This window comes from Natator depressus, chromosome 5 (assembly GCF_965152275.1).
Source record: "Natator depressus isolate rNatDep1 chromosome 5, rNatDep2.hap1, whole genome shotgun sequence".
Classification (NCBI taxonomy): domain Eukaryota; kingdom Metazoa; phylum Chordata; order Testudines; family Cheloniidae; genus Natator; species Natator depressus.
Window position 1 is genome coordinate 69,272,272 of NC_134238.1, and position 15,157 is coordinate 69,287,428.

Below are 15,157 nucleotides of genomic sequence, written 5' to 3' on the forward strand. Positions count from 1 at the left end.
ACCCCCCACTGGGAAGAGGTTGGCACCGTTGGCAGGGACTGCACTTCATGGCAGGGAAGCTTTGTATTAATGCATTTTGATATATATATATATTTTTTTTAATGGGGTCTAGGGAGCCCAAGTGTTCTTTGTGTCCAGGGCCCCAGTAAATCTTAATCTGTCTCTGACTGGAGGTTTTTAAGAACAGGTTAGACAAACACCTGTCAGGGAGGGTCTAAGTAGACTTGGCCCTGTGTTAACACTGGGGAGTGGACTACATGAACTCTTGAGGTCCTTTCATGGCCTACATTTCTACGATTCTGTTTTTCTCTCAGCGTATGGAAACATAAATGTACGGTTGATTTTTTTTTCCACTGTGCTTTACAGGCAGAGAGAATGCACATTTCCTTCCCCACATGCATGGAGATGCTTATCTGCAGAATTGGAAACATTTCATAACAGTCTCTCTTTTACATTCACAGAAAAGTATAATAGTGGTAAGTAAACTCATGTAAGCTGACCGGTGCTATCACAATTCTTTCTCAATGGAAGCTTTGGCTAAAGAATGGAGGGTTGGCTTGTCAGTAGATATTCACAATAAGATCAAAGCACATCTCATCTGGTATTTATAAAAATGGTGTGTTTGTTTTTTAACTATTAACATTTGAAGAAAACTGATATCCCAATCACCTTGCAGATAGAAAGGTTAAGTTCATCTTTCATTTCCACCTGTGCAATAACACTCATTTCAGTGGATTTGTACAAGTGTAAATCAGAGCAGAATTTGCCCCATTATTATTATTTTATTTGTGATGTGATAAAATGCTCAGCACTTTACAAGACACAAAATAAACAAGTCTCAGTTATAAAACATTTACAATCTAAAAAACAGACTAGACAGAATGCATTGGGAAACCCTGAAAGGCAATAGCCTGGTGCTTATTCTTCAGTTACTTTTAATTTTAATATTGGCTTGCTACCTTTGGGCTATGTGGAAGAACAAAGGGTGTGATTTTTCCAGAGTCTTGTCTTGCCACTTGCATAAATGCAGGAATTGTGCGTGCAATCACAGTAATTATGTGCACTGAAGACATGCATGCATTTTTGGATGCACAAGTCTGGCCCTCTACCTCCTAGAAACTTGGTCCTGGAAGTTAAGTGGTCATTTTCTGTCTGTTTATACTCTGCTTCATATTTTTCTCCATTATTCTCTAGTACAATGCAGCTGTGTTTTTGAGTGTTGAGCACTAAAAATAATGTTTAAATCCAAGAATAAACTGTTTTCAGTTGAACAATGTACTGAATAGTGTTCAAAACATTTCAGCTCCCATTAGGATTTATAAAATGCTCTTTAATATTCTGTTGATTGTTTGAATTTAGACAAGGAAGAACAATAAAAACATGTAACTGCTTCTTGACAGTATAGTAAAGGGAATTCAGTGACTACAATGGGTCAAATGTTACCTGGAGACTACAGAAATATTATATATACCAGCAGTCTAAACATATTTTCAAAACAGGGGTGCTGGAATAATTTTTATAGTGGGGGTGCTGAGAGCCACTGAACCAAACTGTAAACCCTGTATATGATGGAAACCACTTCAAGCCAAGTGGTGCGGCTGCACCCCCAGTTCTAGCATCTATGCCTTCAATGATAACCAGCCTTATAATAATGAAAATTATTTGTACAAGTCCTGAATGATGATTGCTTGTTTTGACACACTGAGATCGTACCAGAACAATACAGAAGTCAAAGTCCAATGTTTATTTCAAGTCTTTTAGAAATGATGTGATAAATGAAGGAGGGTGGAGGGTAGCTCCCTGTTATGGATGCCCAGCCAGCCAGTAGCTATAAAATCCCTCTTAGTAGCTGTTCTCTAAGTGCTCTACCTGTAAAGGGTTAAAAAGTCTCACTGCTATGCATAGGTAAAAGGAAGTGAGTGGGCACCTGGCCAAAAGAGCCAATGGGAAGGCTAGAACTTTTTAAAATTGAAACAAGACTCCCCTTTTGTCTGTCTGTGGCTGTTCTCCCAGAGAGCGGGAACAGGGCAGAGTTATGCTGTGAGATGCTTGGGTCAGGTATGAAAAAATCATCGGTATCATACCTAGAAACTACTCATTTGAAACCCCATATTTGTAAGTAGATCAGGGAATGTCTAGGAAGACGTGATTAGGTTTATCTCTTTTATTTCTTTATGGCTTGTGGATTTCTCTGTGCTAACCCAAGATGCTTTTGTTTTGCTTGTAACCTTTAAACTGAACCTCGAGAGCTATTCTTGAGGGTTAAGCCTTGTAGTGTTTTTTTTTTAATTTAGCAAAAGCCTAAGTTTCCAGATGTATTTTCTTCTTCTTTTTTATTCATAAAATGTACCTTTTTAAAGAACAGAATTGGATTTTTGTGTTTTAAGAGGTTTGTGCACAGGTTGGTTGTTTAGCTGCTGGCAATAGCTGATTTCCTTTTTTTTTCTTCTCAGCTCTTCTCGGGGCGGGGGGAGTGTGTGAAAGGGCTTGAGAGTACCCCCACAGGAAGGAATTCCCAAGTGCACCTTCCTGGGTTCTCAAAGGGATTTTTCACTTGGGTGCTGGCAGCATCTACCCATCCGAGGTCAGAGAAAAGCTGTAACCTTAGGAGTTTAATATGAGCCTGGAGCAGCAAGTATTAATTTTTAGAGTCTTTGCGGCCCCCCACCTTCTGCACTCGAAGTGCCAGAGTGGGGAATCAGCCTTGACAAATGATATAAAGGGTTCCTATACTAACCCTACTGGAAATTCCAGCAGACTCCATTGTAATCCTTCAGCTTCTCTCTTGGTTTCTACTGGAAAACCACTAGCCTGAGTAACTCATAGAGCAATAAAACCCACTGTTTGCTCTGTTCAAGAATCTAGTTACCAACTGGAATTTCCACCATGCTAATTAAATGAAAGGTCCAGATTTTCAAAAAGTTAAGTGTGCAACTGTGCACACAGAAATGTGCATTCCTAATTTGTACTTTCAGTTGTGCACACATAACCTACTACTTTTCCTTGGAAATACATTTTTTCATGCAATCATGGCTATATATATTAAGGTTAGGCTTTGTTTTTCACTTAAAGGAGGGATTCAGACTCTCTGTTCTGTATGAAGACTACAGTATATTTTCCCCAAATTTTCATCATATGATGTTTCAGTAGAGATTGCATTTTCTTGGGATTTTCAACTAAATCTGTTCTCTGTGTGAAGAATGTGGGGGTTACCTGTATTAATTTTATGAATGTGAGATATATAATATAGGGGCTTGGTGGTATTTTGTTGCTGGCTAACTAAGATAAATCAGCATGAGGAACAGGAAAGAAAATCCATCTTACTGGAGAGAGATCACCTAAGCTGCTAGTCATGGAGGATGGGATCTCCACCTGGGGTTCATTACAGAGCAGGGATTAGTGAGGAGGAAACAGCAGACTGGGCTTTATTCCATGAGAGAGACCAGGAACCTTCTGTGGGTTTCAGCAGAGGACTACATGGTTTATGAAGCCTCCTAGAAAAAGAGATGGCTTATTTTTATTTAATGGCCTAGCCAAACCTGATTAACTTTTTCTTTGGACAAGAAAATGTGGTGTTTTAATGTCTAGAGGAAAAGGGAATGCTTCAGGAAGATTTCCACCCCTTGCCTTGGTTTTCTCACCTGAAGGGGAGAGTGTTGTCATGCCTGGCTGGTAAAGAAAGACTCTGGTTTGTGTAATATATTCAGATGGAAAGATGCTTGGGTCTGATTGTGAAACAACCCTGTCAACAACTGTGTAATGAATTGCTGGGTTTGAGACTCAGAGCTGGCTGAGTCACATTGCTCCCTGACAACTTTTCCCCAGGTACCCACTTCTGTTCCTGCATAAGCAGCTTTTCTTCCAGGCCTGGGGAAAATGGTTTTTCATTTAAAAATGTTAGGGATGTGTGTGTGGAATGTTACTGCTGCCTCTTTCTTCTCTCAGGTCATCCTACTTAGCTGTGATGATTTTGTGAAATTACAGTCTTCTCCCGCTCTCCCAAGTACATATACCCCAATCTCTCCATACCCTTTCCCTGCACCATATGTTCATTCATTTCAAATAAAACTTTTTCCCATTAAGGTGGACTTGTCCATCAACTGCTTGTCAGGCAGCTTTAGAAGTAATTAAGCTGATACAGATTTACATCTTAAACAGCATGAAAGATGAAAAGTTCAGACTGTTATGTGTGTGCTTGGTATGCATAGCAAGCCTTGCAGACTATAAGTAAAAATAGCAAGGGTGATGAAAGGGATTTGAACTGTGGTTCCCAACCTCTCAGGAAAGTATCTTAACCACTGAGCTCATGTGGGGGGGAGGGGTCGGGGGTCTCACGACTGATTTTGTTGAAGCTCTTTCACTTTAATTTAATAACTGAATATTATTAATTGGGCCAGAGAGCGTGGTCAGGCGTTCCTCTGAGAGGTGGGAGATCCCTTTTCAAATCTCATCTCCTCATCAGGCACAGGGGGGATTGAATATGTGTCTCCCACATCCCAGGTGAGTTTTCTGACCACTGGACTAAAGGTTATGATTGAGGCAACTTTGTTTCCTCTTCCCAGCTGGCCATTTTATGTGGGGCTAGATAGGTTCTGAGGAAACCTACTGGATTGGGACCTACAGGCATTCCTCCATCTATCTTCCCTTGGTTTGTGGATTGCACTGGGGCTAGGTGTGAGACAAGCATCAGGCACCTAGAATGAGTCTTTCTGCCCATGCTTAGAAGCAGGAACTTTTACAGTGGATATTTAAGCATCAAGTGAGGTTAGGCCCCCAAAGGGTTTTGTGGATTGTGATGGCACCAATATTCCAGTTGAGGGCTAATCAGCATGGAGTAGAGAGGAAGAATTACTTCTTGTCTTGCTTACGATACGCCTGTTAATACATCCCAGAATGATGTTTGCTTTTTTTGCAACAGTGTTGCACGGTTGACTCATATTTATCCTGTGATCCACTATGACCCCCAGATCCCCTTCTGCAGTACTCCTACCTAATTAGTCATTTCCTATTTTGTATGTGTGCAAATAATTGTTCTTTCCTAAGTGCCTTAATTTGCATTTGTCCTTATTGAATTTCATCCTATTTACTTCAGACTATTTCTCCAGTTTGTCCAGATCATTTTGAATTTTAATCCTATCCTCCAAAGCACTTGCAACCCCTCCCAGCTTGGTATCATCCACAAACTTTATAAGTGTACTTTCTATGCCAGTGGTTCCCAAACTTGATCTGCCGCTTGTGCAGGGAAAGCCCCTGGTGGGCCGGGCTGGTTTGTTTACCTGCCGCATCTGCAGGTTCGGCTGATCGCGGCTCCCCGTGGCCGCGGTTCGCTGCTCCAAGCCAATGGGAGCTGCTGGAAGTGGTGGCCAGTACGTCCCTTAGCCCGCGCCACTTCCAGCAGCTCCCATTGGCCTGGAGCAGCGAACCGCAGCCACTGGGAGCCGTGATCGGCCAAACCTGCAGATGCGGCAGGTAAACAAACCGGCCCGGCCCACCAGGGGCTTTCCCCGCACAAGTGGCGGAACAAGTTTGGGAACTGCTGCTCTATGCGATTATCTAAATCATTGATGAAGATATTGAACAGAATTGGACCCAGAACTGATCCTTGTGTGACCCCACTCAATTTGCCCTCCTAGCTTGACTGTGAACCATTGATAACTACTCTCTGGCAACGGTTTTCTAACCAGTTCTGCACCTATCTTATAGTAGCTCCATCTAGGTTGTATTTTCCTTGTTTATTTATGAGAGGGTCATATAAGACAGTATCAAAAGCCTTACTAAAGTCAAGATAGACCACATCTACTACTTCCCCCTATTCACAAGGCTTGTTACCTTGTCAAAGAAAGCTGTTAGGCTGGTTTGACATGATTTGTTCTTGGCAAATCCATGCTGACTGTTACTTATCATCTTATTATCTCCTAGGTGATTGCAAATGGATTGCTTAATTATTTGCTCCATTATCTTTCCTGGTACTGAAGTTAAGCTGACTGGTCTGTAATTCCCCAGGTTGTCCTTATTAAGGATACAGAAAGATGGTACTGGGGGAGAAGGAGTAACTAGGGCTTGCTGAGCTCTGTGAGTGTAGCGATCTATAGGAAGGAAGACCACCGCTCTTTCCTGGCCCTGAGGGAAAGGGCTAAAGGTAGAGAAGCACACTATATAACAGTGTGACTGTATTGGTCTTTGTGTGTTTATTTACATACCCAAGTTGCCACTCAGTGGAGAGTCTTAGAGGTTCCTGGGGCATCTGAGGACAGGAACAGTGTGCGTCACTTTACAAAAAGGAAAGGGAGGCATTTACAGAGTCTCCTGACCTGAACTGTTCTGAACCATAAGTGGCTTTAGGGAAAAGACCAATATTTTGAGGCAACTCTTACCTGAAGACCTAGCTTGCTTTACTTGCATAGCATACGATAGACACTGCAGCAGGCATTTTCTACCTTAACAAGCAGCTACAGTGCAACATCTAGAGAAGTATAGCAGTGCCATAGGATGAATAGGAAGGATTTTTTTCAGGATCCCACAGGGAACAATGTATTGACAGTACAATCCTATCTGGCCAGAAAGAAGTTTCAGGCAGGGCTTGAACTGGGAGGAGTGGAAGGAATAGTGGTTGAAGGACATAAATTCACACCATGTAGACGTCAAGCACAGGAGTTTATTACGTACAGCGCTGACGGAGTGTTCCCTTGCTTATTAGGCTCAGAGACACTGTCAATCAATTGATTACAATGGAATATATGGATTTTTTTTTTATGGGCGGGGGAAAGTGACGGGATAGGCAGTCCCACACCCCCGGATAGGTTTAGCTGCAAGATATGATAGCAAAGTAGCCAATGGTCAAAAGGTTACATAATGTCTCCGCCCATGGTCTCAGGTTCACAAATTAACATTTAGCATTTAATTAGTACTTTAATAAATGTATTAGTATAAAATATATTTTGAATTCTGATTTGGGGTCCATAGGCATGAAGTAGCTCCTTTGATTGTCCAACAGATACATATCTAGGAGTAAAAGCAAAGAAACAGTGAAAGTATATGGCAATAAAGATTCTTTCAAATTGCTTATTTGTGTTTAAGGCAGGCATTGGTCCCTGGGAAAGGGAGGTAGGAGGAGGCCATATTTTATACTGACATGCATGAACCTTTCATAAACTCAAGGCTGGATGTGTGGGAAGAACTTCTCCCTACAGAAGAAACTAACACAACAGAAACAGGGCTTTGTTCTATTTGCAACTTTGAATAAGACACAATTATTGCCTCCAACATATGGCGTTGTGCTGATCAGGCATATCTTAAGCAAGGTTATCTTTGGTTATTCTGCTTTCTCTTAGCTAATCCTATTTGCTAGGCCTCTGACCTCTTGACCAAACACTGGACTTTGGGCCTGTACACAGATCCATATACCAGGTTATTACATCAACAATGGATTTTAACCCTTCAGTGGTACCCTCCTAAACTCCACCCACAAACCAAGAACTACTGACTTGAGATGCCAAAATGAGATCCTACTCACAGTAGATAGTACTGATGTTCAAAATATGATCACACATGCTCTGCTGGGCTCCCCCTTAATGGGGTTGGATACACCCATGAGCAGAACTAAATTAAGACATGGGTAAATAAGCATGTGCCCAAGTTTGCTTCTGTTCTTTAAAAAGTTCTGTTTCTTACTCTGCCAGTGGTCAAGAAAAGCTTGAAAATCTGGACCAATTGTATCTGATGCAGTGATGCCTGCCTAAATTTGCAGAGGACCTCTGGCAGAGGCAGCTGAAGCTCACCTCGAATGCAGGGCAGATGTACTCTGTATGGGGAGGCCGGGATGCGGTGCAGGGGTGGGATGAAGAGAAGCAGGGTTGGTGCTCTGCATTTTGAGTGAGGGGAGCTACTGAGACTCAGCAGGTAGGGGATGTTCCTACTTGATCCCCAGCCTGGACAACAGCTCTTTTTTTTTTTTTTTTTTTTTTTTTAATGAAAGCTGAGATTCTAGAGAACAAGATGGCAGTCTCAAAGTACTAGGTGGTCCACCCAGTGTGACCCTGCCCAATGGCTTAAGGGTAAATCAAATGCTTTTGGATAAATGGGTCTTGTGGATTAATTCAAGTTAGTGTTCAGATATCCTGTTGTGATAAAGACCATATTAATGCATGTAAATAACTTTGATTCAAATAACACCTTTTGGATGAGGGTGTCTCTCAGTTTATGGGTGCCTGAATAAACAGGGTCTTACCAAAATAATTGTAAAATGAGAACATGTAGGTTCTTTGGGTCATACAATGTTAATATTTTTGTTTAGTCAAACCCCTAATTAAATGATGATAAAATAGAGAAGATATAAAGTACCACTGTTACATGTCTTTAGTGGTCATTGGCCATGCTTGGGCATTTGTGCTTGTGCTCACAAGAGGTGCTGTGGCAACAAGATGTCACAAAAAAAAGGCAAAATGTCTCCTAGCAACAGGAAGCTTTAGGTAGAAAAGTTCCAAACTAGCTAGTGGGAAACAGCAAGCATAAACAACTGGGGACCCCCAAAGAGCAGAAGTCCCCAAATCTGGGGATGATCGAACAATTGCTATGGTGAGTACCCTGGACACCAAGCTGTTGGAGAGGGAAGCCCATTGGCCTTCTGCCTGTGAATGACTTTTTGAAAACTAGCTTCACAGTGCTGGAGTCTTTGCTACTTTTTATGCAACTTTATTTTAACTTAAAAAGAAAAAGTAAAATATCATGTGGATTCCAACACTGACTGTTAATCCAAAATAGTCAACTCAGAGGAGACAGTATTATTTTCCTGTTTTAATCCCACTATTTAGAAAAAGCCATATTACTTGTATCCCTTTTCCAAGAACAGATTTAGTGAATAGGTTATTTTTAAGGGAAGGCAAGACCTTTTGCCTTTTTTTTTTTTTTTTTTTTTTTTTTTTTTAAAGCTTTGGAGGACTTAACCTTGAATCTCTGATTCTAATAATATCACCAGTCACTTGGGAGCTATGAAAGAGGCTGAGGAAATAAGGAGAGAGAAAGAGGAGGGAGAAGAAGAGAGCTGCTTTAATAATATAGGGCTAGATTTGTGTCCTTAAGCAGTACTCTGTATAAGGGGCAATCTGTAGCTGCACTTCCCCAGAAATGGAACTGGGAATTGGAATGGGGACTTGTCTGTAGTGGGGGAAATGAATTGGGTTAGAAAACACATTAACACAATGTTCAACATGCCTTTTCCCCTTACTGTGAACCAGGATAGTTGTGTTTAAAAACATTATCAGGTCATGGTTAAATATTGGAGGACATATTGCACATCACTTCTGGTGCACGAGCTAAACAGGTTTGCATGTAGGACGTTTTACAATGTACCTATCTGCCTGCATGGCAGTAAAAGTGGATGAGAGTAGAATTGACATGGCATGGCATGTGCATGCTGGGTACACACAACTGCTGCTATTTTTATTTCATGATTACACCCGGAGAAACTGCCTTTAAGTAGATCCTTCTGCATGGGAGCTGAAGCCAAGAATGCAATGTACTTGTTATATTTACATGCATATCACTGCTGCAGACTTGGCAGGTTGTCCCAGTGGTGTTGCCCCCTTGGGCTTTTGAGTAATTTATATTGGCTTTGTGCAGGGAAAGGAGGCTCTCTCTCTGTTACTGTGTGTTCTGTTTTGGACATTTGTTAATCCTTCTTTTCCAAAATTTCTCTCTCTCAAGTTCAACAGAGGAAAAAAAAAATCAAACCATACAAATCCTATGCACGTGTGTTACATTCTTTCTACCAGTTCCACTCTGAGGCTGGTGAAATGCTGCATATCTGGGTTTGTGCATCTCTCCTAGACTGCATAGCTGGAGCCCTATCCTCTCCCCTGCGCAAATATCTACACTGGTTCATTTTTTTTAAATGAGCATAAGTTTTGAGACTTACTAAAAGTAGAAAAAGACTTTTTTTCCCACCTGGGTCTGGAATTGTCCATCTTGCATGAATGTAAGCCCCAAATTAATCTCAAATATAACAGAATAAGCCCTAAATTTCTGAGGCAGAGACGGTCATAAACGTCTATGAAAAGTTATATATAGGTTCTTAGAGGCTTTTCAATGAAGTAAATATGGACACAATTCTAGCACCAAGTTTGTGCTCCAAAAATGAAGGGAATCTAACTCAAAAAGACTAAATTTTCCCCATTAACTCACAAGCCAATTTACTCTAACAATATTTTTAGTTTCAGAGTAGCAGCTGTGTTAGTCTGTATCCACAAAAAGAACTTGTAGGCACCTTAGAGACTAACAAATTTATTAGAGCATAAGCTTTTGTGGGCTACAACCCACTTCATCAGATGCATAGAATGGAACACATAGTAAGATAGATATTATATATAGATATATATAATCTTCCAACTTATCTGTGTGTATACACACACACACACACACACACACACACAGATAAGTTGGAAGTTACCATATAAACTGTGAGAGGCCTCTCACAGTTTATATGGTAACTTCCAACTTATCTGTGTGTGTGTGTGTGTGTGTGTGTGTGTGTGTGTGTATACACACAGATAAGTTGGAAGTTACCATATAATCTGTGTGTGTGTGTGTGTGTGTGTGTGTGTGTGTATACACACACATAAGTTGGAAGTTACCATATAATCTCTCTGTGTGTGTATGTGTGTATATATATATATTACACAGATAAGTTGGAAGTTACCATATAAATTGTGAGAGGCCAATTAGCCGCTCACAGTTATCTGTGTGTGTGTGTGTGTACACACACACATACAGATAAATTGGAAGATAGATGTATATTATATATAGATATATATAATCTTACTATATGTTCCATTCTATGCATCTGATGAAGTAGGCTGTAGCCCATGAAAGCTTATGCTCGAATAAATTTGTTAGTCTCTAAGGTGTCACAAGTACTCCAATATTTTTAGTATAACTATAATACACACTTAGGCCTGACAAGGCAAACACCCATTTGCCTTTATTCATTTGAGTAAAATTAAACGTGTAAATATACTCAGAACTAGAGCCCAATTCAGTCTCCATGGGCTATAAATGTAGTGGTGTGTTCTTAATGTTTGTAATGTAGCAGTGCAGTAAATAAGGGGAGCTGCTATTGGAGTGTAATCATTTACAGTTAAAGAGATACTGCCACGTAGTGAAGACAACTTTTAGTACTGGTGCTTAAGCAAAGACACGATGCTACGAATGTAAATGAAAACGGGACACACCTCTCCCCGAGTTTATAACCAGTCTCTTGCAGTATTTGCAACCCAGACTTTGTAGCGTTATGGCATTGCACGAGAATCTGAAAGTGAAACTCACTAGTGGGGGGTGGGGAGTGAAACTAGCCAGTTAATTTTCCTTCCCGAGATGAGTGAAGGGCAGAAAAACAGCCGGTTTATAACCAAGAGATTTAGTAACAATAAGAAAAGTCTGAAAAATAGATGCGATCTTTAGTTTAACAGTCGCTCGGGGGAGTGCTAGCGGGGGGAGAAGGAACAGCCCGGGGCGTTAGGTTCTTACAGTGCTTCTTCCCTTCTGACAGAGCATCTCCCAGTCTGCTGCGAGGGCCGGAGAGGAACCCAGAGCGCATTAGGGCCCCGGGGAAAGGCGGCGCGGCAGGCAGGTACCCTGGTGTACTGGCTGCAGCTCGCATACAGGCAGAGAGAGGCTGAAGGGGCCGGTGCCAGAGGGAGGCTCTGCGCTCGCTCAGCCGATCCCGGGACTGACTCCAGCATCACTTTAATGGGAAGTGGATGGCGATGGCAGTAGCCCAGCAAGTAAAGAAACCGCAAGCGTGGCTCTAGGCGCTGCTCCCGCCCCTGGATGCCCCCGCTCACACCTTCCACGCGCCAGGACCGAGCCGCTGCGGGAGGGCTGGGGCGGCTTTGCTGTGGGCTCCCCTGGGAGCTGCAGCCCCCGCTCCCCACCGCGGTGTGTGTTGCCGCCGCTGCTGCTGCCGCCGCCCCCGGACCCCCGTCCGCTCCCTCCCCGCCTGCCTCTGCCGGGCGGCTGGCAGCGCAGCAGCTGCTGAGGCTGGAAGTTTTCCTGGCAGCGCGGGGCTCCTCCGCCAGCCAGTCCCCAGCTCCCCGCCGCGCGCGGGAGAGGAGCCGCGGCCGCTGCTGAGGGCGAGGCGGGGGGAAGCGCCGAGCCCGGCCGCCTTCGCGCTCGGATTCCGCAGCCTGGCCGGAGCGGGAGGCAGCCGCCGGCCGGCCGGGGTCCCGGCATGCTGAAAGTCACCGTGCCCTCCTCGTCCTCCAGCGCCTCCGCCGCGGGCAGGGCGGGGGGCGCGGCGCCCGACTACTGGATCGACGGCTCCAACAAAGACACCCTGGCCCATTACTTCGAGCTGGAGTCGGAGCTGGGACGGTAAGGGACGGGCTGCTGCCGCCCTGGGTGAGGGGCATTTCCGGGGCATCCTCCGCTGCGCGGGGCGGCGGAGCCGGCGGCTTTGGCTTGTGGCCGCGACTGGGGAGGGCACGATCCCACGCGTGCAACCGGTGTCAGAAGCTGCGGGGACTTTTCTCTTGCGAGGTGGGGCTGGCTGCCCCCCCCCCCCGCCTGCTGCATTTCCTTTGAGTATGGTTCGTATTTAGAGTCTCTCCCCCGACCCCTCATGCTGGCTTCTTTCCATGGGGGGTGCCTGAAACCGGAGGAGAGAGATGTGACAGCCAGGGAGACCGCCTCTTCCCCAGTGCTGTTGGCTCTATGGCAGTTCCCCTACATGTAGGGTATGCAGCATTTCCTAGATCCCCGCGTTTCCAGGGCTAGAGGGAGATGAAGACTTACGGGGGGGTTTGGGTTTTTTGGCTGGGGAGGGGACAATCAAGATGATGATAGTGATGGTAAACTTTTTGTTTTTGCTGTTTAAGACCAGTGACATGGGAAATTAAACTTAAATACCAGCTTGCTTTAGTGGCTTTTCAGTAGTGAAGGGGAGAATGAATCACTTAAAACAGTTGCAAGCAGGATTATAAACTGACATGTTGATACAAAGAGAAGCCCTGTATGGGAACAATTTAGCACTAATTATCTGGGAAGAGCCTAAACTATTAGGCTTCCCTGTACTGGTGTGTGTGTGTGTGTGGCGGGGGGGGGGGGGGGGGCGCGGCGGAAGAGAATATATATTCCAAATACCATCTGGAGATCATGTCCTCATGTTGACCAGCATGTACAGCTATTGCCCTTCACCTGTTACCTGCCTACTTTGGTTTGACAGAGATGGCACCATAACTATTTTGAGAAGTAGACATTTCACCTTTTTGCTCCCTCTAAGGTTTACAGTATTTAACACATTTCAGGGTTGCCTCTTTTGTACTAGGAAAGCTCAAGATGAGGCATTTACTGTTGTTGTCTATCAATTACAGTGTCTTGATGATGAATGCACACTGATTTTAATAGCTGAAAAAGTTAAACTGTAAACGATGGTCCAAAGAGGTGTCAGTATTTTTGTGCTGGATGCGTATCTGTCCATTTTGCAGGTGTGCACGCATGTTCAAACACAGAAAACAAATTCGGTTCAGAACGAAAGTCATGCAAGTCCTATGTTAAAAGGAAAATACCAGTTAATTTCTTAAGAAAAACACACTGTTGGCCCAATCCTTTAAATGCTTAGCCATGTGAGTAACTTACATTAGTAGAGTTACCCACGTAAGTGTTTGGAGAATCTGGGCTTAATACTGTGCAGAGTGACTGTTAAGAATTTCTGTGAATTGGCCACACTTGTAAGTAAATTGACAGTCTAGTTCTGAGTTTTTATACTAGACACGTTTGCATGAATTTGGGCACGCTGCTGCAGTCCTTACTCAGGCAAAGTTGCCATTGAAGTAATGAGCCTATGAACAGGACCTTTACATGTGAACTGCATTCTTTTCATTAGGAATTGCAATACAATTTAGGAAGTGATTGCCAGTATTTGAGTGAATTGATGTTTGGTACACGTTCATTCATGCGTGCCGTGTTACTGTCACAGCACACTTCTTCCAGTCATTTAACAGTTCTAAGCATTTTTAAACTAAAACTCAGCATAACATTTAATATTTGTCTTCTATATCTGTGTAGGTTTCAGAGTAGCAGCCGTGTTAGTCTGTATCCGCAAAAAGAAAAGGAGTACTTGTGGCACCTTAAAGACTAACCAATTTATTTGAGCATAAGCTTTCGTGAGCTACAGCTCACTTCATCGGATGCATGCAGTGAAAAATACAGTGGGGAGATTTTATATACACAGAGAACATGAAACAACCTTACCTGATCACTCTCGTTACAGCGTGTATGGTAACACCCATTGTTGCATGTTCTCTGTGTATATAAAATCTCCCCACTGTATTTTCCACTGCATGCATCCAATGAAGTGAGCTCTAGTTCACGAAAGCTTATGCTCAAATAAATTTGTTAGTCTCTAAGGTGCCATAAGTATTCCTTTTTTATATCTGTGTAGAATTTTCTGTATCAGTATAGAATTATCAGCAGATGATATTGCATTTAGAAGTGGAAAGTAAAAGAATTGATGTGATGCAGTAACATGTATAATGGGGATGGATGAGTTGTCATAAACTTTACAGAGTAGGAAGTAAAATGAGATCAGCGATCTCATAGTGAAAAATTTCACAGATGACAGCACAGTTGCATCAGTTTATTCACAGAAGGACTTGTAATTACAATGTTTTTACCTGAAAAGAAAAGTAAAACCTTGAACTGACATGGTTGCGAGTTTTAAAAAAAACAAAATCTTATTGGATATTGAGTATTTGGCTAACATTCCTCCCTTTTTGTCACTTATGATGATGATCGCACATACCATATAGATAATAACTTGAACCGAAAAGCCTTCATGAATCATATTCTATGCATTTGACTTTAACAATACAGCACTTGTTAATACTCTGTAGGTGGCAGAATTGGTGAGTTGTATATTTTCTGTATCTTGCCCAGTGTGTCTTTCAGCTGAGAGTTTGCATTTCACAATATCCTGAGAAAAGGTTTTCCAGCAATGTTAACCATAAAATACTACACTTGTAGTATCCCAGAAACATAAAATCTTTTATGTTATGTACTATCAGGTACAGAGTTTATGCAATTGAGATTAGTATAAAGAGCTTATTTGAAGAGGAGAGATAAAATTACGTAACAAATGACTCCTTTGATACTCAGTGCATTTTTT

General features: G+C 42.7%; 1 protein-coding gene across 1 annotated transcript in view; it reads left to right on the forward strand.

Moving 5' to 3' along the window:
- Positions 1-12,163: 12,163 nt before the first annotated feature.
- Positions 12,164-15,157, forward strand: part of CAMK4 (calcium/calmodulin dependent protein kinase IV) — a 294,805-nt gene continuing 291,811 nt past the window's right edge. Inside the window, exon 1 of the mRNA XM_074952952.1 lies at positions 12,164-12,366. Coding sequence (XP_074809053.1) covers positions 12,224-12,366 — 143 coding nt within the window. The 5' untranslated portion in view covers positions 12,164-12,223. The remainder of the gene's footprint in view (positions 12,367-15,157) is intronic.